Source organism: Eretmochelys imbricata, chromosome 11 (genome assembly GCF_965152235.1).
Source record: "Eretmochelys imbricata isolate rEreImb1 chromosome 11, rEreImb1.hap1, whole genome shotgun sequence".
NCBI lineage: Eukaryota > Metazoa > Chordata > Testudines > Cheloniidae > Eretmochelys > Eretmochelys imbricata.
In genome coordinates, this window is record NC_135582.1 from 39,982,781 (window position 1) to 40,008,456 (window position 25,676).

The window sequence follows — 25,676 nt, forward strand, 5'->3', positions numbered from 1 at the left end:
GATGTAATACATAATTAACACAATCTGAACAACAAGAATACAATTTACTCAATCTTGCACTTTTTTTTTTGCTTAAGCAAAAATACTCCTTGACTTAATTGCAGATATCAGTACAGACATGGTGTGGGAAGGTAACACAACCTTTAGAGTGCCTAGAACATTTCTAGCTACTCCAATTCCCACTTGAGCTCAGAGAGCAAGAGAAATGGCTTTGTCTCTGCAGTGTGGGTGGTACAATGGGGAGAAGGGTCCCTGCACATCTGAGGAGGAAAAGTCACTATTTGGACCTAAAATGTTATGTTTTCTTCTGTGGGAGACAGAGTAGTTTGAAACCTTCACTTAAGATAATGACTTCTATGAGCCCCACTCACCACAGTATTGCCTCTGTAAGAAAGAACAGCAGCAGTTTACTTCAATACCACTGTTGTCTGAAATATTTTGGGACCCTTTAAGTTCTACTGGCTTTTTTGTGAGCAAAAGAATTACTTCTAGCAGTGTCTGATAGGCACTGCCAAGCCGATTCCCCAGGTGCAATAACTTCATACATACTTGAAATTTCAACTGTCATTGTTTTATTACTGTTTTGGCTACATTCTCTACAATTTCAGCAGCATCTTAAAGAGACAGTTAATGTATCTTTATTTACAATGAAAACAAAATGGCTTGTAACATCAGAAACAAGAGCCACAGTTTAACTGTACAATAGTAAATGAAAACCTGTGGTAATATAGCCTCCTTTTTCTGCAGCATGGACAAAATTACATTTACGAATTCAGCATCATGAATGGGACAGTAAAAGGAATAATGTACGTAAGAGAGACAGAGTTCTGAAGAATAAGTTTCTACCATACAAGGCAGTTAGAAAATGTTTCACATTTTAAAATATCTGTACAAGCCACAAGAAACATTTCCTTGTTGATAGGAACTTCCAGAAATAGAAAATAACCATGAACAACTTCTACATCTAGTATCAATGTGCTCCACAGGTTAAGAGCACAAGAAACTGACTTAAAGATCTGTACTGTATATGTCCAACACAGATTTCTTTTACATGCCTTGATTGTTAATGAATCATCTACTTTTAATCTCTCTATAACGTACAGTTGACTTGCACTTTAAGGAGGTCATCTGATTCTTTTGCAAAAGTAAAAGCAACATAATTTAGCAGCAATTAAAAGCGCCTTCAAGGAGACTTAAAAAAAATACAATATCCAATTAGAAAAAGCCATACTTTAAACATTTGTACAGGAATAAGTTGCTGAAATTTAATAACTGAAAATATGACCTCTGTACAACAATTTACAATAGCAGTAGAAGGGAATTCATCATTATCCTGCATAGAACATCATACATAACCTGTCTGCATTTGGATATATGCTATCATTTACTTTTATCAAAGGCCTGGAAAGTGGCAGCATTGTCAAAACTTGTGACAAGTACAATAAATCTGAAGAATGTAGATTGGTTCAAAATTAACTATTTGAGGGATAATGTACCAGAAACTATGCATCACCCTTCAAAATCTCAATGAAACAAGAACACATGGGTTTTGAGGTACAGCCTTTAAATAAGACCAAATAGCCAAACAAAATATTATAACTTTATCTGAAAAGCTTAATACAGAATACAGCTGTGACACTCACTTCTTACTTTGGTTTCAACCACTTGGGAAGTAAGTTTTTGTTTTGTTTTTATGTCCAGACACTGAACCTTTCCTGTGTGTTCAAATTTGTCCATTACTTTTCTTATTTAAATAATGAAAAACTACCCTTCATGTTAGCAGTCTCCAGTATCAACCAAATGTACTTTATAAGTATTAAAAAGATTATTTACAGTGTTCCCAAAAAAAACCCAAACCTTTTCTTTACTCTTAAACACAGCACATCGATTTGTGTGCAACAAGCAGTGTCATTCTTCAATGTTTAAAGGTTACAGTCAGAAGGGTATATTTATTCACAGTCCATGATCCATTCCCATCATACAAATGGACACTAAGCAGAAGGACTTCAGTCTGAAAACACAGTAATCAAACTTGTCCTGTGTAAAAACACTCAAATGTTCACAAACTAGTCTGCATCTGGAAACTACAAATATATCATGCCAGTCTTCACTTGGAGAAATTTCAGTACGAAATAATGCTTGAAGTAGGTGGCGTAGGGGATGCTGCCAGCCCAGTCATATGTAAGTTTCCTGAAGAATTTGATCTTCTCATGTGAGGGAGAAGATAAGGATCGTTAGCCAGCTGGTGGACATCAAATCGATCCTCTTTGCGGTATGCTAAACAGCGTCTGATAAAGGCCTAGAAAAGCAGGGGGGGAAAAAATTACTAGTATTCCAAACAAAATGAATGCTGCTTATGAGTCAATTCTTCCTCCAGTTGATTTAACAAGTTCTAAACAGTTTAAGAGGAGTTGTTTTCAAGCAGCTCAATTCAGCAAGACAATGTAATTTGTAACTAACTAGTGGGTCCCCACAATTCTGCAACACTTATGTCAAAATGGTAGGAAGGGTACAACAAATGCAGAGCAGACAGAATTCTATGGCAACTTTCAGTGAAGCCTCTGGCATTTCTATGACAATATTCGCTTGTAACAGCAATTTTGAAGATAATCTTCCTTCTTCTGCCTGCAAGGTTTTTTCATCTTAAGGATTGCAAAACTGAAAAACCTCTTCACTACCTTTCCCACCACCTACATTGATTTAAAGTTCTGCTTCTGTACTCTGCTCTTCCCTTACTCTTGACTTTACACCAACCATTTCTCAATGGCACTTGTTTACATACTTGTTAGTCTGCTAGCATGTAACAACAAATCTAGTGTCACTTAAAAAAAAATCAATCTTATTTGAAAAACTTCATAAACAGACAAAAACTACGGAATCCACATTTTACATGAAAACAAACATCCTTCAACACAAAACACATTACTGTTTTGAAATAATATTTGCAACCAATAAATTGAAGCAAGTGCAGAAGTCTGAGAATGTGGAGAGAGAATGCATGTTCGCCAGTGGGTTTTTATGGTCCTTCCAGATACATGCTTATTTTTCCATTCAGTGATGCTAGAAGGGTTGTTCTCTCTAGCAGATTTAGTGATGTTCTCTGTAATAATGAGGATAGCTATGGCAATGTTCCAGAAATAGGATATTGGCACTGGTGGGTGGGTGGGAGGGAAGGAATCATCTTGGTCCATTTCAGAGAGATTGAATTTGGGAGGCTCTGTGGTAGTGAAATTAAGCAGCTGTCAGACTGTGCTAGAATTATTGAATGTGTAATCAAATATATTCTCACAAGATCATATGGCATGTAAGAAATTAGCATCTTCAGAATTTAGAAGATTTCTATAACTTTCCTTTGTGGAAACCGTAGGAAATTCTACTGTGAATCAGATAGAGAGTAGATGAGAAGTTGATTAAATTATTCCATTCTAGTTGTCCTCTGTAAATTAAGAAGGTTTTATCACACTGGTTTGCCTAGATGTGCGGGAATCTAGCAAAAAACTACTCTTGATGGTGCTGGATGTCAGGCTGGAAAGGCACTGTACCTCTAAGCATCCTGTATTTTAAAAAAGTTGGCTGAAAAATCCCCTCACAGCAAACTCCTAGCCCCCAACCTACTTCCCCTAGGCTTGACAAAATTTGATTTTTAAAAAAAATAATTTCTGTGGATAATATTGATTTTTATTTTTAAATATTTTTTTTTCAATTTTTAATTGATTTAAAGTTTTACAGTTGGGAGAAATCATGGGGGAGGATCAGAAAATAATTTAACAACAGTGGACATTGAGATTCAAAAACTTAAAGCTTAATAACATTAACACACAAATTGTAATCATCATATTTCAAAATATAAAAAGTAAAAAAATCCTTAAATCAATTCCTAGTAAGTTCTCTAGAAACATTTTTCTTACTTTGCTTACCTATACATTTCAATTATCAATGGAAATATTTTTTGTTGATTCATGGGTACAGTTAAATTGACATTTACCGATAAATACCTGATCCTTCCAACCCTATATATATTCTATAATCAACTCAGAATCCTTCTCTGTACCTCAGAATTGTTAAATACTAAGGCACTGTCCAGTCCTAAATCCCAATCTCCTGCAGTCCCTGAGTCCAATGCCCAGCATCAGGCTACACATTAATTTCCGCATCCTAATGGGGTTTAGGGCTTTGGCATTCAGTGATGGGTAATCCCTATCACCAGTATGTAAAAGGGCATGCTTTCCCTATAGTGCTCCCTACTGGTCAAGTGTGGCTCTGCAGAGACCTGCCTCAGTTTCCCCTTCTCCCAGGGCTCTGTAATAAACTCCACACAGCCTTCTGGTGATTAACATTACCCTGCCTAGGACTTTAACATCATAAACCGTTCAAAATGAGCCTCTAAGTCCCAAAATAAAGTCCATCACCACAACACAAAAGCTCATACTTAGATTTGGTGCCTTCAGCCAATCCTGGAGCTGTTTTTTTCTCTAAATCTGCTCTGCACCAAGCAGCCACTACCTGCCCTTCCTAACTAGAGTTCAGCCTTCTTTAACACTCTCTCTCGGGCTCAGAGAGAGGGTCAGCAGTCAACCCTCCACTGCTGCTGTCCTGATCTTCCCCTAGTTATTCTCTCGTTCAGGAGTCTCGTTCTCTCTGCAGCCTCTCTTGCAGCTTCCTCTAGCAGCACCCTTACCTCCTTGGATTGAGAGAGGTCCTGGGTAGCCATCCTTCCCCTGCTGCTATCTCCCATTTTATAAGGCCCTAGTGCCTTTCCTTAAGCCCAACTGGATAGCATGTGTACTGGACCCTGCTCCCTCTTAGAGGGGCCATTAACCCTGTGACACAGTGCTATGGATTTAACTAACATACCATGAAAAAAATAATTAGCATTTAGTTAAGTAATTAGAGTGTGGGAGGATTAGGGAAAAATCCTCCTTTCCCTGATAAAGCAATTCAGTTTTTTACCCTTTGTCCTAAAATAAAGACTGAAGATCAAAGAAAAACATGCATTTGTTAGTGATGCAAATTTTATAGAAACCAGACTTGTACATAGCAGTTTCACATAATTTCACAGTTTCACAATTTCATAATTTACTGTAACTACTGCATATCCAATAACTGCAGGTCTTTATATAAAAAGATATGTTACTTTCCTACTGAAAAATAAAGTAAAAAATCATGCAAATATATGTGTTTGTATATTAATATTCAGCAGTTCTTGGACATTTTTGGATTTTAGCATTTTAACATTTTAAAAAATAAATGAATTATTGAAATAGTATGCTAGGTCCTTGGGGCAGGGTTTTGTTTTTAAATCTTTGTGCACCTATAACACAGTATAAACAACAACATAATGCAAAAGAGAGCTAAACACAAATTGGAAGAAAATGACATGAGGACCTTAAAGTACAGTCACACACTGAAAACTGACTGTAAAAATATCATCAAGAATATCTATGTTTATTTAATCTAAATAATTTTTAGATCAAATTTTCAGTTTACAATGTGTTTTTTTCCAACTGCCAGGTCTGGCTTCTTTCTTGCTTCCACACTGCCATCAATACAAAGTCTGCAAATGCATGTTAGTTTACACTTGACGATGGTGTGCATATCAGAAAAGAATTCATCTCTCTCATATAGGTATAGTAGATAATCAATGCTAATAACAGTAAAAGATGAGTAAAAATTATTTTTGTCACTAATGGAAGCAAATACTACTCACAATACAAATAGAGTAATAAGTTGCCAGTTTTAAATAGCCATTTTCTGACTATAACCACATTTAAATAGCTGTTGCCTCATGTTTTCCTTCAATAAATTCAATCACAAAAACCATCAGGGTCAAACTAAAAGGTAAGGGGCATAAACTATTAAAAAATGTAAGCTTATCAGTCACATGCTGTTCTCATATTGTATGTGCCTGTGTCCATTAACTGAATACAAGAGACCCAATTTTTCCAAAAGGAGAACAAAAATTAAAGGACAAACAATTCTTCTTGAAATGTCTACATAAACTTTATGTGACCCCTAACTGAAACTTGCTCTATATGAAATTCCTTTTAAGAATATCACCAACAGAAATGTATGCAGGCAAACCATCACAAAAAGACTCATTCCAAAAAGATTCACATCTTTTTGAAAAGTAGTCTCTAGAGTTACTAAATTATGTCTACTTTTCCCTCTTAACCTTCAGAGCCAGAATCTTACTTATTTGAACAAGATTCCACATTGCTCCTACTTCTACACCAATTGGATTCCAAAAGATGTATTCCTTACATTGTTACATTAATTGTTTTCCAACACTGGAAGTAGTGCCCAATCCTTTTCCTATAGCATTATTTTGAACCAGCACTGAGTCTTTTGCTTGAGTCAAGTCACTAATATCCAGAGTAAGCATAAGAACAATTTTAAATCAAGTACCTCAGATTTATTTCCCCCCGCCCTAATTTCTAGAACCTAGTTTATGGTGCAGGTGTCCACAGCTACAATCACCAAAGTCACTGGAATCTCCTTTTATCCTCACTTCTCTGTAGAATCTTGAATAATATGTCCAGGCAGAAGGGGTTAGACATTTCTTCCAGTCCCAAAATAATGTGTGTTTTTAAATGTACGGATCTCTGCCCTGCATGCCCTATGGCAGCCCAACTATTTTGATATTCTTGTCCCTCCTGAAGTTGATCCGATCTTGAAAATGTACCACTGAATCAGCCTAGAGTTAATGTGGCTGGTACATTATGAATTTCAAAAGGAGCAATAGTAGAAGGCATTTTCCAGATGCATTCCAGCAGTGATGCTGGTTCTTCAGATTGAGAAAATTAGGTAACAAACATCCACTACTTTCAGAAGCAGCCTGTTACAAAACAAACTTTTAATGAAATGACTTAATTAGCTAATACAGTGAGGCAGTCAGAGTCTTCTAGGGAATAAACACCAAAAAAAGACAGCATCAGTGATGACAGTTTTTGAGAAGGCCTGGTTTGAAGCACTTTGGAGTCCTTTTGGAGGAAAGGCACTACGTAAATGTAAAATATGAAGTAGGTCTGTCCCAGATTACTTTTGGGCATCTGATCTTGGTTAAGTCCCAAAAGAGATATATTGTACAAAAAACTGAAATAATTTCAAACTGTAAAGAGAGGCTGTAACCTGTCTCTTTCCCACTTACGTGGTATTCTTAAATTAGTGGTAATTTTATAGCTTACTTCTAAAGTAAATACTCTAAAACCAATCAATAAATTTAGTATTTGCTTCATGCTACTTAATTAGGTTCTAAGAAAATTTACCTTGGCTTCATTGCTTACAACAGGTTTAACTGGGAACTGGACTTCTGTGGCTTTTAATATTGTGTTTTCTTGTAGGATATCTTGTTGTGATTGATTATGACCAAATGGCTGAAAAATAAATTCAGATAAATTTCCTCATGAAGCATCCAAGTATCAATTTCAGTGACAACATATCTTCACTCTAATTTATCTTATTTTAAACTGTCTGTGTGCTCACAAAAATATCTAACACCACTTTTAAGTAAAATTACATTTTTATGTCAGGCTAGACTATTTGTTCCTCTACCTCTTGTTTGAAAGAGGCATCAACGAACATAGTATCAATGTTCAGAAACTGAAGTAACATTGATTTAAGGTCTTTATGACCACAATTTCAGTGCGTAGTGGAAATATAGGTAGAGAAGCTTGTCTTAAAGCTGTACAAGGTTTTTAAACACATTTTGTCTCACCTTTCTTCCATAAAGACACTGGAAAAAGATTACTCCAACTGACCATACATCAACCTTGTTTGAAATCTTCGGCGGCTCTTTCCCAACTACAAAACACTCTGGGGGCAAGTACCTGTAAAACCAAAACCTTGTCACTGCAAGTAAGCCCACAATCTTTAGAACATGTTCAAACACAAAGTTCTGACTGCACCTGATTCTTTAACATGGGTACAGTTATTTCAAGTCTGTGGGTTTGTTTGTTTGTTTTTAATATCAAGAGTGACGTAATTTTCAATTGTCCATAGTGTCAGACACAGGTAATAGAACTAATCAACTATACAGTGAGATTTCAATTTTTAGAAAGTGAAGTTCATGTTAAATAAAATAGACCTTATTCTTTATCTCATATTCCTAGGAGTGGGCAAAATAACTAATGCCTGAGATACTAATTATTTAGAGATTGGGGCCCTAGACTGGATATATACTCCTCCCTTTTTGTTGCCTGTTCTCACAGGAGGTAAATAAATTAAATATGTATTTATTAAAACGTCTATATAAATCTCAAGATTATTTTCTACCTATTATAGAAGCAGAAAACTCTAAAAATGACTATACAGTATTTTACATGAATCAACATTAAAACTTATGTAACCCTTCCATTACTGTCCCTTCTTCACACCTGATGACTTACTGCAACGTATTGTATAACAATTAAATGAAAATACACTGTATAGTACACACAGTAGGTAGTGAATAGTTTAAAAGAGATACAATGAACATAGATATTCAGCTTCTGTACATGACAATTTACACAAATTCCTTATGAAGTAACTCCCTCTTCAAATTATCTTACAGCATTTCCTTCTATGAATCAACCTTTTCAAGACATACTAGGAGACAGAAAACAGCTAGTTTCTAAAGAAAATCCAATCGTTTTGGCAATGTGATGTGTTGAAATTTAGTAGTGGTATAAAGGTCATGGACCTTACTATTTTTTGAACTTGTACTAATTTATAATGTAATTAGTGCACATGGCATTTCAGACTAGCTAGAGGTAAAGGACCAAAATTTTAATAACAGATTCCCCTAAAGTTAGGCACCTAAATAAATATTGAGAGGCTTAAGTAGATATAACATCAGAAATAGTTCAAGGTGCCTAATATCTCTAAAAAATAAAGCCACTTATTTAAGTACCTAAATATGGAATTAAGCACCCAACTTTAGGCTCCCAAGATTGAAAATTTTGTCAGGTGATTTTATGTGTATGTATTGTATAAATGACTACAGGCATAATTATGCCAGTAACAGAATATTAATATACCAATCATTTTAAAAGATGAAACACAGCAAATAATAAATTATACCGAAATATAGGGCCAAACTGAAACATTAATGAAACAAAACAATACATACACAGACATTTTTACACAAGCTATTTAGAGTTGTGGACTAGAGAATACCTTTAGCCTGACACAGTGACTAGAAAGTGAAAAAGTCAATCAAGTTGTAGAGAGATATCACAATGAGTGAAAATAATCCTAACACATCCATATTATTTAACATTTTCATTTGGCATAAATATTTCCAAATATTAATGTGTGTCTCTCTCTCCCCCTCCTCCCCCTGCCATATGGATATAGTATTTCCTAACTACTGAGTGCTTGACTTTGCTACCTAAATTATGTTTTTTCAATGTGGGGGGTTTTGTGTTTCGTTAGCTAAAGAAAAAGGTAAAAACAAATTCTATTATTTAAAACTTAGTAAATGGAAAAAGCTACAGAACTGACAGGTACAGTGTTGACTTTTCTGTTTAAAATTAAGTTTGAGCCCCTGACTTCTTTCCTTACTGCAGGTAAACTAACAAAAAGAGGCTAAGTGCTCAGAAGAATTGGCGGATAATGGGCTGGCCAACACTACCCTCCTACTTACTCTTCACACCCACTAGCAGGATTGAAGGGCTGCTATGGCAAAGAGTAGAAAAGCCAAAAGCACTTTCAGAACAGGGAGGTACTGGGCACAGCAAATCCCAGCCAAGAAGTTTCTATAAACAATGAAGATACTCACTGGTTTCCCTGTTCTGTAGGTAGTTTTATCATAATAGCTTTTTGTAAAAGTGCCTGAGTGCACAAGAAAGAAGAGCTGGTTTATCCCCAGCCTTCATTACCACCGAACAGATACACTGGTGGGATGTCTCTGGGCCTCCTACCTACCTAGTGAAGGTAGGATGCAGGAAGGGTGTGAGTGTAATTTCCCTCCTTGGGTATCTCAGGCTGGCTCTACAGCCTGCTGCTGCTAATCCTGCCCTACAGCTGCTAATATCCTCGCTCTTCAAGAGCGACGGTGTTTCCTACTACCTCCTCACATGGCTGCCATGAGCAAGTCCTAGGGCTTGTCTTGGTTATAACATTTTATGTATGTGTTAGTTAACCTGACTCTTAAAAAGCACGTTCCAACACAATTCGGACCATGACTTTGCAGTCAGTGCAGACAAGGGCAAGTTGTATTTCACATTGTGTCAGCTAATCTTGATTCTGTTCGACCATGTCTTGGTGACAATGCTGAATCTAATTTATCCTTGTCTACAATGATTACAAAACTGTGGCCAGTATACTGTTAACTAACTCTTTAAGGTTATATTCTAACATGATTAGATTTCATAGCAAACACAATTCCCTAAAGTGCTCCCTCTTTTCATCAATAGGTGTGGGGCTTATTCCTGAAACCAAGTAGTATTAATTAAGGGGTATTCAATTTCTGGGATTAAAGGTGGCACAATTGACAAGAAGGGCTTTAAACCAGGAGATGAGGGGACAAGACTGGGAGAGACTCGTGAAATCTTCACATCTGGCTTCAATACACAGGAACAGGAAAATCAGCTAAATGAAGCTATAGTAAGTAGTAGTGGAACATCACAAGGAAGAAAACCAGGTGAGGTCTGAGGGAAACAACTGAAATGCTTGTACACAAATGCCAGGAGTCGGACAATAAAATGGAGCAATTGGTGCTACTGGTGCAGAAGTGAAACCAGATATTATAGCGATTACAGAACATTCATGACTGGAATACAGGTACTGAAGGGTATGTGCTGTTTGAGACAGAGAAAGAGAGGAATAAAGGTAAGGGTTGTATGTCAACGAAGTGGTACACTAAAGAAATACAAAGTGATTGTATGGACAAAACAGAATTTGTTTTGTCCATACAATCTGTTTCAAATTCACTTTATGGAAGGATTGTAAAAAGAGGGTCTTGTTGCGATAGTATCAGAGATCTGCTATAGACCCCCATGGTCAGACTCGCATGTACACAGAGATCTCCAATATTATTAGAGACAAATACGTTTAGGAACAATAATAATGACAGACTAACTTCCTGGATACAGATTGGAGAACAAATGCTCTTAATATTGGTAAGACCCATGTAATCCTGGATGTGATATGTGACAGATGACAGTTTTCTTCCTCAAATCATCACTGAACCAAGAGTTGATGCAATTTTAGACTTGCTTTTAGTAAGCAGTGAGGACATCAAAGAAGAGCAAATCACAGGAAATAACCTGGATCAAGTGATCATGGGCTAATTCAATTTAAATTAAATGAAAAGATAATCAAAACCAGGTTGTGAACTATAATTTTTTATTGTAAATGGGCAGACTTTGGTCAATTAAAAGAATTAGTTAAAGAAGTCAACTGTAATGAAGAGCAGAAAAAACTTAAATGTGGAGGTTGCTTGGAATTTCTTCAGATCAACTATACAAAACTATCAGAAATTTGCATCACAAGAAAAGGGAAAAAAACTTGTAGGGAAAGGCTAGAGACCCAGCTGAATGAATGACCACCTAAAAAATTTATTAGGAGTAAGCAGAGAACCTATAGGGAATAAGAAAAGGCAAAAAAAGCAAACAAAGATCTACATTGTGGAGGTTAGAAAAAGGAGGAGAAAAGCGAGAATTACCAAAAGTCAAGCTGAATTAGCTCTTGCCATGGACATTTAAATAAATAAAAAGTTTTTTAGTTATATAGAAACTATGGAAAGATGAGGTTGGGCCATTATGCAGTGTGGATGGGATGGAGATTAAATATAATCTAGATACAGCCCAAAAACTAAATACATAAAATTTGCCTCAGTTTTCAGTAAGGATGACATTACAGAATATGTACATGTAATGGAAATGAGTGTCAAGAAGTGGAAATTTCTACATCTCAGGTAGAGGAAAATTTAAAGATCTTATTGTGCTCAAATCGGTGGGACCAGATAATTTCCACCCCAGAATACTGAAACAACTGACATATGACATTGCTAGTCCAGTAGCAAGGATATTTAATAAATCTGTCTATTCAGGGGTAATGCCATATGACTGGAAAATACCTATTTAAGAAAAGGAAAACAAGTGATCTGGGCATTTATAGGCCTGTTAGTCAGACTTCAGTAATATGTGAAGTTTTAGATCAAGTTGTGAAGGAAAGAGTAATTACATTCATAGAGGAAACTGGTAAAGGGGATGTAATGCAATAAGGGTTAACAAAGGTAGAACATGATAAACTGACATGATTTCCTTCTTTGAGAAAATAATTGGTTTTTTAGATAAGGGAAGTGCAGTAAACCAATATACTTGGACTTCAGTAAAGCGTCTGACAACAGTATCACATGGGAAATTATTTCTTAAATTAGGGAATATAGGGATCAGTACAAGCATTGTAAGGTGGATAAGTAATTGGCTGAAGGGGAGAAGGCAGTGGGTTATGCTAAAAGGTGAATTATTGGACTAGAGGGAGGTTACTAGGGGAGTTCCTCAAAGATTAGTCTTGAGGCCAATCTGGTTCAACATTTTTTATTAATGACCTTGGCATAAAAAGTATAAGTGTGCTGATGACATTTGCTGATGACACAGCTGGGAGGCATTGTCAATACAGAGGAAGACTGGATTATTATACAGGAAGATCTGGATGAACTTGAAGACGGGAGTGAGAGAAATGGGATAAAATTCAATGGTACAAAATGCAAAGTCATTCACTCAGGGTCCAACAATAAGAATTTCTGCTTCAGCTGGGGGCTCATCAGTTGGAAGTGACAGAGGAGGAGAGAGACCTGGATGTGTGGGTCTATCACAAGATGATTATGAGCCACCAGTGTGATGCAGCTGTGAAAAAGGCAAATGTGATCCTAGGAAGTATCAGATGAGGCATTTTCAGTAGAGATAAAGTAGTATTAATGCCATTATGTAATGCACTGGTAAAACTTCATTTGGAATACTGGTATGATTCTGGTTACCCATGTTCAAGAAAGACTAATTTCAACTAAAGCAAGTGCAGAGAAGAGCTAGTAGGAATAAGGGGAATGGAGGGCCCATAAGATAAGGCGAATGGAGGACCCATCTTATGAGAGAAGACTGGAAGAACATGGCTTGTTTAGTCTAGTAAAACAAAGGCGCAGGGGAGATATGACTGCTCTCTAAAAATACATTAGGGGATATGATTGCTCTCAGGGAGGGTGAAGAGCTATTTAAGCTGAAGGACAATGCTGGCACAAGAACAAGTAGATATAAACTGTCCATGAACAAATTCAGGCTGGAAATCAGAAGAAGGTTTCTGTCAGAGGGATGAGGTTCTGGAACAGCCTCTCAAAAGGAGTTGAGCAGGCAAGCAACTTTATTATTTTTAAGAGAGAGCAGAACAAATTTATGAGAGCTACTGTATGATGAGGTTGCTCGTGGTGTTAGGGGGAAGGGCTCAATTGCCCTGGGGCTCACTTTTGGTTTATGTCTTATGCATCTGAAGCTCATACTTCAGGGTTTCACCTGGCAACCAGTAGGAGTCAATAAGGGATTATTCATTTGCTCCCCAGTATATTCTGGGTGGGTGTTTTTTTCTCCTTTCTTTGAAACATTAGGGAGGACCCACAGCTGGAGATGAGATATTGGACAGAGCTCTAAGGCAGCATCAAGCATTCTCTCTCCCAGGTGCTTGGCTGATTGGTTCTTGCTCACATGCTCAGGGTCTAACTGATTCTCATATGCGGGGTCAGGAAGGAATTTTCCCCTAGGTCAGACTGGCAGTGACCTTGGGGGCTTTTTTAGGGCTGTTGATTAATCACAGTTAACCACACTATTAACTCAAAAAAATGAATCGCTATTAATTGCAGCTTTAATTGCACTGTTAAACAACAGAATACCAATTGACATTTATTAAATATTTTGGATGTTTTTCTACATTTTAAAATATATTGATTTCAATTACAACACAGAATACGAAGTGTACAGTGCTCACTTTATATTTTTTAATTATAAATAGTTGCACTGTAAAAATGATAAACAAAAGTAATAGTATTTTTCAATTCCCCTCATACGAATACCATAGTGCAATCTCTTTATCGTGAAAGCACAACTTACAAATGTAGATTTTTGTGCACTCAAAAACAAAATGTAAAACTTTAGAGCCTACAAGTCCACTCAGTCCTACTTCTTGTTCAGCCAATTGTTAAGACAAACAAGTTTGTTTACATTTACGGGAGATAATGCTGCCCACTTCTTATTTACAATGTAACCGGAAAGTGAGAACAGACGTACACATGGCACTTCTGTAGCCGGCATTGCAAGATATTTACGTGCCAGATATGCTAAACATTCGTATGCCCCTTCAAGCTTTGGCCACCATTCCAGAGAACATGCTTCCGTGCTGATGGCTCTGGTTAAAAAAATAATGCATTAATTAAATTTGTGACTCAACTCCTTCAGGGAGAATTGTATGTCTCCTGTTCTATTGCATTCTGCCATATAGTTCATGTTATAGCAGTCTCAGATGATGACCCAGCATGTTGTTCGTTTTAAGAAACACCTTTTTCACTGCAGATTTGACAAAACACAAAGAAGGTACCAATGTGAGATTTCTAAAGATAGCTACGGCACTTGAACCAAGGTTTAAGAATATGAAGTGCCTTCCAAAATCTGAGAGAGATGGGGTGTGGAGCATGCTTTCAGAAGTTTTCAGTGCAGAAACTCCAGAACCTGAACCACCAAAAATGAAAATCAACCTTCTGTAGGTGGCATCTGACTCAGATGATGAAAATGAACATTGTTATTGAGCAGAACCCATCATCAGCATGGATGCACGTCCTCTAGAATGGTAGATGAAGCATGAAGAGACATATGAATCTTTACTGCATCTGGCACGTAAATATCTTGCAACACCATCTCCAACAGTGCCATGAGAACACCTATTCTCACTTTCAGGTGATGTAACCAAGAAGTGGGCAGCATTATCTACTGCAAATGTAAACAAACTTGTCTGTCTGAGCGACTGCCTGAACAAGAAATAGGACTGAGTGGACTTGTAGGCTCTAAAGTTTTACATTGTTTTATTTTTGAATGCAGTTTTTTTAATACATAATTCTATATTTGTAAGTTCAACTTTCACGATAAAGAGATTGCACTATAGTAGTTGTATTAAGTGAATTGAAAAATACTATTTCTTTTATTTTTACAGTTCAAATATTTATAATAAAAATAAATATAAAGTGAACATTGTATACTTTGTATTCTGTATTGTAATTGAAATCAATGTACTTGAAAAAGAGGAAAACATCCAAAATATTTATATAAATGGTTTGTTATTATTGTTTAACAGCACGATTAATCACAATTAATTTTTTTAATCGCTTGACAGCCCTAGTTTTTTTGCCTTCCTCTACAGAGTCTGGATGTGGGTCACGTAGCATGATTATTTAGTTGTATCTCATTTAATCATTTCCCTGCCACTGTTGGGGCCTTGAGCACTGGTGCACCTTGGTCCCTCCTATTCTCTGTCTGTGGCACTGAATAGGCTAGTCTCCTGTGGGTTGTAATATTTTGGTCTAATTTTGGTTGTTGGGTTTAACGTGCAGGTGCTGGATGGTGTTGGTGGCCTGTAATATGAAGGAGGTCAGGCTAGATGATCTGATGGTCCTTTCTGGCCTTAAACTCTCCAAGTAGCAGGAGAAGCGGGCACCCCCTCCACTTCCCACATACATTTTTCAAATAAATAGTCATATGAAGATATAAACTGGCCATGCCCTTCATAGTTTTTGGGCTTTTGCATAAAGTGAGAGGTCAGAGTGTATTCAGTCTTACTTTTCCATAAGACTTTTACACTTGTGCTGATCTGGGAAATGTATTTAGGCATACATTTTTTAAAATGCTTCGTTTAGGACATATGTTGCAATTTCACTGCATGGTAATGAAGATTTCAGGCACGCATATGAGAAATGCCTAATTCTCAAAGGTCCTCCTAAGGGTCTAACCTAGTGTACAAATTTTAATTAACATACACAATACTGGAAAACACTCTATAACATTTTTAAACTAACACAGCACATTTATCCTATATGTACATATGTAATAAAAACTGCAATATATATATTATCCCTACACATATAGTATGGCTGGTCAGTTTTCCAGTCAACTGAACCTTTAAGACTAAAGGAATTATTTTAATGTGTGCGTATACTTGGTCTATCTGAAGATGATGATCTGAGGATCTGAAGTTCTTGGAATTGATAACATTTCTCCCATTAAGATTTCCCAGTGCTAAGCATCTATGCAAACCCATCACTCCTGGGATGGCTGTCATGAACTACCAAAAGTCAAAGGGTTTAATATATATTTTCTTCTTGGAAAACATGTTTATAACATTCTGAACTAAAATGGTGATTCTTTCAGAATGTTCAAATATATATCCTGGCTGCTGCCTTCCTGGAAGATGATGAGTGAAGTATAAATTGACTTCCACAGGAGAAGTAAAAACAGAAATATAGGAATTGCCATACTAGAAGTAATCAAAGGTCCTCCTAGTCTAACTTCATTTTTCCAACACCCAACACTTTGGGGGAAAAAACCCCATACTAAAACCCTCATATTGCACCTAACTGTCCAACTCTATGCTTTGGGCCAGGGTGATTCTCTCTTACTTTAGTTGATCCCCAGATTTGAAAACAGATTAGCTAATGTAACTGTAGACGTTATTTGTACTCCTATAAACATTTTATTATATTATGCATCCTACAAAATTCAGTATTATGATGTTTCTTGAGCACTAAGATCCACAGGCTAAATGTTGCATATAAATCATTTTCCTTTCACCATTTTACATCTGATGCTTTTAATCCTAGATATCTGTGTAAAACTGATTTTACATTATTGAAATTTGAACAATAAGAGTTTAAACAACATATCTGTCCAAACTTAAAATTACCAATAAGTTCCTGCCCCTTGTGAAGTTAAGTCCATTCCATCCACACCATAGCTGTCATCATCCATTATTTTAGAGAGACCAAAATCAGTGATTTTTATTTCTCCACATGCTGTTCCATCTACTAGAAGGATGTTACCTAACAATAACAAAAAATTATGAATGTGCAATCTTATCACAAAAATACTAAATAAGTGCTTCTTAATAGGTTCAATCTGCAGCAGTGCCTGATACAGCTGAAACAGCTGAACACCACCTTTCTACCCTCCTACTCAAATCACTGACCCCCTGCGCAGTTCTAAGTTTCTCCCAACTGTAGTGGCCCCCCAAGGGACTGACTGGGTAGCTGGGAAACACCAGATCACAGCAACTCTGGCTATGGTGCTTTTTCCCCACTTATTGTCCCAAAAACATGTTCTACCAGCATCACAGAATTCACAGGAAGCTGGTTAAATTGGCTTTAAGGCCAGCCTCTATATGCCCCGCAAAAACAGTGCAAAGGGGCTGCAGACAGGCCAAGGACCTCCCCCTCATGTTTTTAAACTGCACAGTGAATTTCTCGTATTATTTTTGTTTTTCTTTAGCATTATACTTTATTCATTATTTAAACAATTTTTTTTTTTACCAATCTTAATTTAATATTTTTGAAAGAGAATGTAAGTTGTCTTAATAAAAATATATTCAGAATTGTTCTATATGAGAACGGTCATCCCTGGAACTGTGCAAAAGAGCATGCATACCATACAACTCTATCCTCTCTAGAAGAAATCCATGTTAACAGTGTCCTACTTATTAAGCGGTAGCTTGATGTTGTACAGTTGATGTAGCTTTGCCTTAAGGAGTTAACAATTTAAGATTCACAAAGAGAGTACTAACAAACTAGATGGCCAAATGAAGCCCCAAGGTAGAAGATGGTGTAAATCTGTTTAAAATGGTCACTTTCACTTTATTTACTCTATGCTGAGTCATTATTGGAAGACTTCTCTATTGGAAGACGCATCCACTAAGATTTAAGGAGAGAACTGAATAAAGATGATGGTCATTAGACATGCAAGAAAAATTGGAGCGTTCCAGGCATAAGGGGATAGCATGGAAGAGGACATGAAGATAACAGTGGAAGGAGGATACAAAGGGAGCAGCTAGGAAAGAGGCCTGATTATAACAAAGAAGGACAACACTTGTAGGCATGAGTGCAATTACACAGAGACTTCAATGTGAAGGCAAAATCCTTAACTAGATGTAGGTGATAGCCAGTGAAAGGATTTGAGTAGACAAGGAAAATGCGCAATAAAGGGAAATGATTTTCACAGCAGCATTCTGGAAAGACCAGAGGGGAATGAAACAAAAAATTATTTTCTTTGTATTTCTGAAGGTGTCCGTCATGTTCTCTGGATCTGTGATGGGGTATGTACCCCACACAGGCATAAAAGGGGTTAATCATGCCCTGCCCAGGAAGGAGTAATGGAAGTGAGTCCTCCCAGCAGCCCAGAGAGGCTCTGTGAAGTACAGCCAATTAGGGAGGAGATGCAGGGAGCAACCCAGGCCCCGAAGGCTCAGATAAAAGGGACGCTCAGATAAAAGGGATGAGTAGGGTGAGTTGCTGCAGGGAGCCCAGCTGAATGCCCTGAGGTAAGGGCAAAGAAGGTGCTAGGGCCACGGAGAAGTGGCCCAGGGAAATATAGCAGCACTGACTGAGTTTATAGAGCAGCAGCAGGAGGCTGCTACTTACTGAGTTCCTGGGCAACATTAGTGGGTTGGCCTGGGTCTCCCCCCGAACTCGTCACTGGGGAAGTGGCTCAACTGTTGGATAGAGATCCCCTCCTGGAAGGGGGAAACAGATGACGATCTAGCCAGAGGGCTGAGTTGAGAAGAGGATGCTGCCGTTTTGGGAGCTAATAGAGGAGCCGTAGGCAGGAGCAGAGACAGAGTGCTGGTGTGCAGACCGCATATGTGGGCATCTGCCTTGAGCTAATCCCCAGCATGACCAGCAGGAGGCGCCAGTCTGGCGATGAGGGCTGCACCTTGTGACAGGGACTTACCCCATAAATTAAAATCACAAAATAATTAATGAGTTGAGGCAAGTGTTAGCAAAGAACAGACAAAGGTTTCAGCTGTAAAGATGTAAGAGAAAGATGGATTTTGGAGATGTTTAAGAACTGACAACCAGAAATTAATCTGAGATTTTCCAACACGGATTACAAATAAAATACGAGAGAACAAAATTATTGCATTTTCTGCTGTAACTTTTTTCATTTACCTGGCTTAAGATCATAGTGTATAATAGGGGGCTTGATCTCATTGAGATACCGTAGTGCATTTACTATTTGCATTACAATGGACCTAGCTTCCTTCTCTGACATCAGTTTATGTTGCTTGAGATAAAAATCCAAATCATTGCCTTCGCAGTACTCCAACACCGTACAAAACCTAGAGTAAAAATTCAGAAATACAGCGTCAGATAAGGCAGAGTACAAATTGCCATCTAACTGCACAATCATATGAAAAAAAATTAAAGACTGATAATGACAAGTTAACAATTTCATTTATATGAATAAAATAATCTAGCTTTTTTAATTAAGGGAAACTGGCATAACTAGTTAATTAAAAACCCAACATCAAAGCATTTGTATTCAACAGAAAAGAGACTACACAAATATTAGTGAGGCCATGTAAAAACTTTCCTTTTTGCATACTTAGACAAGTTTCTTGATAAAAAACACAGTGTAATCTCTTACAGTGAAATTCTGTGCTGGGTATCTTAAAGGCACAGCCCAAGGGAAGCATGGTAGTGGTTATGGATACTCCTAATCCTGGCTGCACAGGGAACTGGAGAAGCCCCTGGTGTAACTAAGACAGCCCTGGAGGTCTGTCTAAGTTGCAGTAGCTTCCCTGGGCTGTCCTATGTACTACAGTGCTACCTGGACTCACTTGCAGCACTGTGTGCTGCAGTCCATCCCAACATGCCCCTTATACGAGGGCGTCCCCAGAAGGCAGCCTTACGACTGTCTTCCACAATGTCTGCACCATGGGGAATTTTCTACCAGCCAGAACTGGGGCTTTTAATGCCCCTTTACATTATTGCTCCAGTCATTTTAGATAATGAGGTCAGAGCTGAGGTGAGGATCTCACCCTTAATGTTCAAATACAGTCTTCATTTTAATAAAAGTAAGGTATTAAGAATACTTGGAATGTTCTAAAACCAGTGTCATTTCACTTACGTATCTGTATCCAGGGAGAAGTAGTCATAGAGTTTAACTATCCTGGGGTGATCCAGTTCTTTGTGTATTCTATACTCTCTGCAGGCATGTCTAAAAGAAGATGTTTAAGATGTTTGTTAACTTTCCATGATCAACAGAACAAAGTTCAATTTACCACAAGAATCCTAAATTATTAATATTTACTTGTGGTAGTTTTCCTTCTTCTCATCTCTCCAGCTTTTGTTAAGTTGGTGTATTTTCACAGCAGCGTATCTTTGTTCATAAAGATCAAAAGCCTAGAAAACCAGATATGGGACAATTACAACCAAAGATGACAAAAAAAACAACAACACCCAAAAAGGTCCAAATTCAGCATATAATCCACAGATCTACAGACAAATTAAGCAAAATGAAATTATACAGATGTGTTATAGAAAAACACTTCATAATCGTGAAGACCCAGTTAATTTGACGTATACAAACTTTATTACACAAGTAACATTACATGCAGTTTCTAGAGCCATGGTGTTGCACTAGATAGCTTATCATAACATTGACAATTTTGTTCCACTTTCCTCAGATATTTTCTTATCCAGTAAGACTTCTGCCAATTTTATATTCAGAAAAATAAATGTATCCGGAGAAGCTATGACTAACCAAGAGGTTACATCTATGTTTGGGTTCACAAAGGCTCATTTCAGTGGCACGCACTCCCTTCTATGGCTGTACCACAAGTCCCTAATTTTCCAATTTGTGTAATGCATTTTCCTTAGTGTACATATCAGCAAGTCTACAGTCACAATCCTGGCTTCTTCCCTATTACCAACGGAGCCTTTGTCTATTGATTACATAAGTATGATCAGTGATGCTCAGCTCAGTGATGCTCTCTCCCTCCATAAATAAGCTAAGGAGTTTTTCCAGCCTTTGTTTAAGAAGTGCTACTGTTTTAGAACCACAGTTGCCAACTTTCACGGGTAAATAAGCACCCCAACTTTCACAATAAGCCAAAAATCAAGCTAATCCCATTTCAAAACAAGCCAATCCCTAAGAACCCAACACTCTATGTGACTAGATCCCCCAGGTGTGCAGTCTGGGATTGCGGTGGGCCCGCTGTGCACCCCTGACTCTCTCCCCCCTTTGCCCCTGCTTGCCAGGAGCTGATAAAAAAAAGAAGCAACAAGCTACAAGCCAAAAACAAACCAACAAGCAACTGACAAGCCAATTAAGCCAAAAACAAGCTCAATTTCTGCATTTTTTTCCATGGGTTTGTCACGTCTAACTAGAACCTTCTTAGTCCCTTAGTCCGGGAGATCAAAAGTAAGAAAATTATATATATAAACTTATGTGGCTATGAAATATTACATTGGCAGACCAAAATACAGATTACCTTATATACTTCACTGAAGCCACCTCGACCAAGTAAATGAAGTAACAAATATCGTTCATTTAATGTGGGATGATCTTTGAACCTTAAAAAGAAAGTAGGAAGACTTCAAGTAACAGATACATTTCAAGCTCTATTCTAGGTCCCTTCATATTATCATTTTAACCTAATTTATCCGAGTATTTTTTGATAAGAGAAAAACCCTGTTCAGTAATATTCAACTAAATATAATTTTAAGGCAGCACTGTGTAATATAGCTATGCAGTTTTTAAAATAGTAAATTAATGTTATCATTATATGGTATTAAATCAACAACTGCTACCAAAACACTGCCATTCAGACACTTAGTTTTGTTCAAGTCTTTTTTGAGAGATTATGAGAAGTCTAAGTTTTACCATTAAGCTTTTAACTGTTTATATTTTTACTATATGTGAGTTGAGTCCAATGAGAAACAAAATTTCAGCTGTTCTTTTGGGTATGTACTGTCTGGGAAAAAGTGTTCGAGCTACTTTTGATTTTCAAATTTTATTGGATCAGTGACAACACAAATTTTATTTTCTATTTGCATTTTACATCACTAGTTCCAGTTCCTTGTTTGTTTTCAAAAGAAAAACAAACCCAAAATATTTCCTAACATTCCTTTTTCCTTCCCCCATCCCTCAGTTTAGCCTTTGTCCCATGTCCAATATACTACAGGAAGACAAGACACCAGGAAGGTGGTTTAATTAGGCTGCAACTTTAAGTAACCCACCTTGGACCTATTTGGCAGTAACTTGTCCAGGACAGGCCACCCTTTCTTGATAACCTGTTCTACCCATACCAACAGCCCCCACCCCATAAACATGCTGGGACCCTACCACCCTTCCCTCATACAAGGGTAAAGGAAGTGGAGAAGAGGGGGCTATGTCCTTATTATGCCAGACATTAGGAGCACCAACCTCATTCTCCACTTTCTTTACGAGATGCCTTCTCTTAATCCACTTCCAATTCCAGTGCACCAGGGAAGTGGACCACTTTGGAACAATTACCTGCACTGCACACCTATCAAGCTGCAATAAAATTAATTTTTACAACCTATCCCACCCTTCAGGTCCCTGGGCTGCTGAGAGGAAGTTGAAAAATGTACTTTGTCCAAGCCAAACTTCACTGAGCGAAAATTTCCTTCCTTCCCAGCCCCAAAACCTAGTGTTACCCACCAGCAAGGCCCCAAAATCTATTCTTACTCTAATCCCAGGAGGAGGGAGGGGAAGCTTTCCTTCTCAGCACAGGATGGCATCCCAGGGCAGGATTTATAATTCCTCCCTTTGGATGCAAGGGAGACATAGGCTTATGCTGCACTCTTCTGTCCAACCAATGAGCCACAGAGCTCCTTCATAAGCCCATAAAGAGGTCCATAAGTGTCCATAAGGAGAGGAGGGCTCATGTACAAGTTCTTAAAGGGGCCAAGGGTTTTCTTTCTCCTGCTGGCCCAGACAAAGCGTGTCCCTGCTGCCCCGAGGCTGACGGGAGAATGGGAATGATTTGATTATCTTTTTGCCAATATGTGGGATTTCCTAAATTTACATCTGTAGCATTGTATATTATTGTAATATGTTTCTTCAACAATGAATTGTGGCAATGCTTTAATATTTTTTATAGTGTCCTGTTCTTAATAGTCACATGTGCAAATCATCAGCCTTTTTGAATCTGTTCATTTCCCACTAACATTCTCAGGTTGTGGGGCTTAGCCTTCTTCTACCGTAGACCTCTTCCCACCCACTCAGAACTAACAGGGGTAAAGTAGTCCTAGTCTTTGTGCCAAGGACAAAGTCAGTTGTGCCTAGGAGAAAGGACCAGTTGTCCCTGGATCAGGAGAAGGTGTTCAACAGGGTGGACCATGGGTATCTCCTGGACACTGCGAGCGTTAGGCTTCAGACCCCAGTTTGCGCGTTTTCTCCAGTGCTTTACGCCTCCGCAGGGTGTCTGGTCAGACTCAACTGGACCCTGACTGAGTTGGTCAGCTTCAGGCGGGGAGTACGGCAGGGGTGCCCCCTCTCGGGCCAGCTGTACGCTCTGGCAATCAAGCCCTTCCTTTGTCTCCTCTGTCGGAGGTTGACAGGGTTGGTGCTGCAAGAGCCAACAACGTGCTCCTCGTGGTCCAGAACCCAGGCAACTTGGCATGGGTGGAGGCTTGCCAGGCCGTCTACTTGGCAGCCTCCTCCACCCGGGTCAACTGGGTCAAGAGCTCTGGCCTGGTGGTCAGGGACGGGTAACAGGTGAGCTCCCTCCCATCCGAGCTTCAGGCCATTTGGTGGAGCGCGGGTCTGCCGCTCTATCTTGGCATTTACCTTTCTGCTACGCGTCCGTCTCCGCCAGCAAACTGGTATGGTTTAGAGGCCAGGGTGACAGAGCGGCTGCAGAAATGGACAATACTATTTCGGTGCCTCTCCCTTCGAGGGAGGGCACTGGTGCTTAATCTACTAGTCCTGTCCATGCTCTGGTACCGGCTCAACACCCTAGTCCCGGCCCTGGGTTTGCTGGCCAACTTCCGGATGGCGATTCTGGAGTTCTTTTGGCCAGAAGCGCACTGGGTCTCTGCGGGGTCCTCCACCTGCCCCTGGAGGAGGGAGGGCAGGGCCTGAAGTGCCTATGCAGACCCTACAGAGGCTCCTTTATAGTTCAGGTAGTCTGGCGTGGAGAGTACTGGCACACGCCTTTCTGCGCCGCTTCCAAGGGCTCCAATATGACCGGCAGCTCCTTTATCTCCATCCAAGAGGTCTTCCGCAAGACCTCTCCGGGCTGCCGGTGTTCTACCAGGACCTACTCCGGACCTGGAAACTGTTCTCAGCTACCAGGTCCGTGGCAGCCACCAAGGGGGCAGATCTCCTCACGGAGCCCCTGCTACACAACCCCCAGCTCCGTGTGCAGATGGCGGAATCCCCCTCGGTGCGCCAAAGGTTGGTCCTGGCAGAAGTCACCAGAGTCGGGAGACCTCCTGGCCTACGACCAGGGAGACTGGCTGGATCCCCTGATGCTTGCACGGCGCATGGGGCTCTCCAGGCCTCATACTCCCTAGTGTGTACTTCAGGAGGTGACGGCCACCTTATCACCCGCTGCTCAGGCCTACCTTGACCGGGTCCTGCGAGAGGGCATGCCCTGCCCACCTTCCACCCCAGGCCCTCCAGACCTTTTCATTGGGCCCCTGCCCCATAGACCCGACTGGCTTCCCCCTAGTCCCTTCAATGTGAGCCGGCTGCACAATTTGCAGCCGGTTCGTTTTCAGACTGTGCCAAGGAAACAGCTATACATGCTCGTGCTCCACACCCTTTACTTCCTTACCCTTGCGTCCCACCCCGACACAAAGTGACGGGACCTCCTTCCACCTCTAGAGGGTGAGGAGCCCAGGTGGGCCAGCCTATATTCCACCCTAGTCCCAAGGCCCGCTGGGGATATCAGTTGGCGGCTCCTTCACAGGGCCGTGAGCACAAACATGTACTTGGTGCGGTTTACCCCCGTCCCGGGCACCTGCCCCTTCTGAGGTTGAGGGAGACCCTGGCGCACGTTTACCTGGAGTGCACCAACTTGCAGCCCCTATTCTGGCTCCTCTTAGATATCCTGTTACGTTTTTGGCTGCACTTTCCCCCTCACCTCCTCATCTACACACTCCCTATCTTTGGCCCCACAAAGTCACGGGACCTCCTGGTCAACCTCCTCCTGGCCCTGGCTAAAATGGCCATCTATAAAACTAGGGAGAGGAGGTTGAAGGACGGGACCTCCTGTGACTGTGGGGCCTATTTCCGATCCTCCGCCCGTTCACGCATCCGGGCAGAGTTCCTCTGGGTGGCGTCCACTGGCTCCCCTGATGCCTTCGAGGAGCAGTGGGCACTGTCCGGGGTTCTCTGCTTGGTGTCCCCATCAGGTTCCCTTCATTTGACCCTTTGACTGCATTCCTGTGCCTGCTATTTCATTAGTTGTCCCCCGGAATCATTTGGTTTCCAGGTCCTATGGATCCTCCCCTTAGGCTAAGGGGGGTCCTTCCTGGATCCCAATAGGAGAAATTCAGTTTACCCATGCCCATACTGTAACAAACTCCCTGAATCCATCAGGCTTTGTAAGATGGGACGGGGTATGTGTATTTCTCCTTCATAAAGTGTGCAATTTTGTTTTTAACTGTTGATCAGATGAGTACAGCGGTTATGACAGAG

General features: G+C 39.5%; 1 protein-coding gene across 3 annotated transcripts in view; it reads right to left on the minus strand.

Annotated features, from left to right (window-relative positions):
- Positions 1 to 549: 549 nt before the first annotated feature.
- The window catches only part of TLK1 (tousled like kinase 1), a 128,882-nt gene continuing 103,755 nt past the window's right edge, over positions 550 to 25,676 (minus strand). For all 3 annotated transcript variants that reach the window (XM_077830012.1, XM_077830014.1, XM_077830013.1), the window contains 8 exons: positions 21,496 to 21,577; positions 20,313 to 20,404; positions 20,130 to 20,219; positions 19,169 to 19,338; positions 16,915 to 17,050; positions 7,715 to 7,826; positions 7,266 to 7,373; positions 550 to 2,299 (listed from right to left, as the gene is read on the minus strand). In XM_077830012.1, coding sequence (XP_077686138.1) covers positions 2,123 to 2,299; positions 7,266 to 7,373; positions 7,715 to 7,826; positions 16,915 to 17,050; positions 19,169 to 19,338; positions 20,130 to 20,219; positions 20,313 to 20,404; positions 21,496 to 21,577 — 967 coding nt within the window. In that variant the 3' untranslated portion in view covers positions 550 to 2,122. The remainder of the gene's footprint in view (positions 2,300 to 7,265; positions 7,374 to 7,714; positions 7,827 to 16,914; positions 17,051 to 19,168; positions 19,339 to 20,129; positions 20,220 to 20,312; positions 20,405 to 21,495; positions 21,578 to 25,676) is intronic.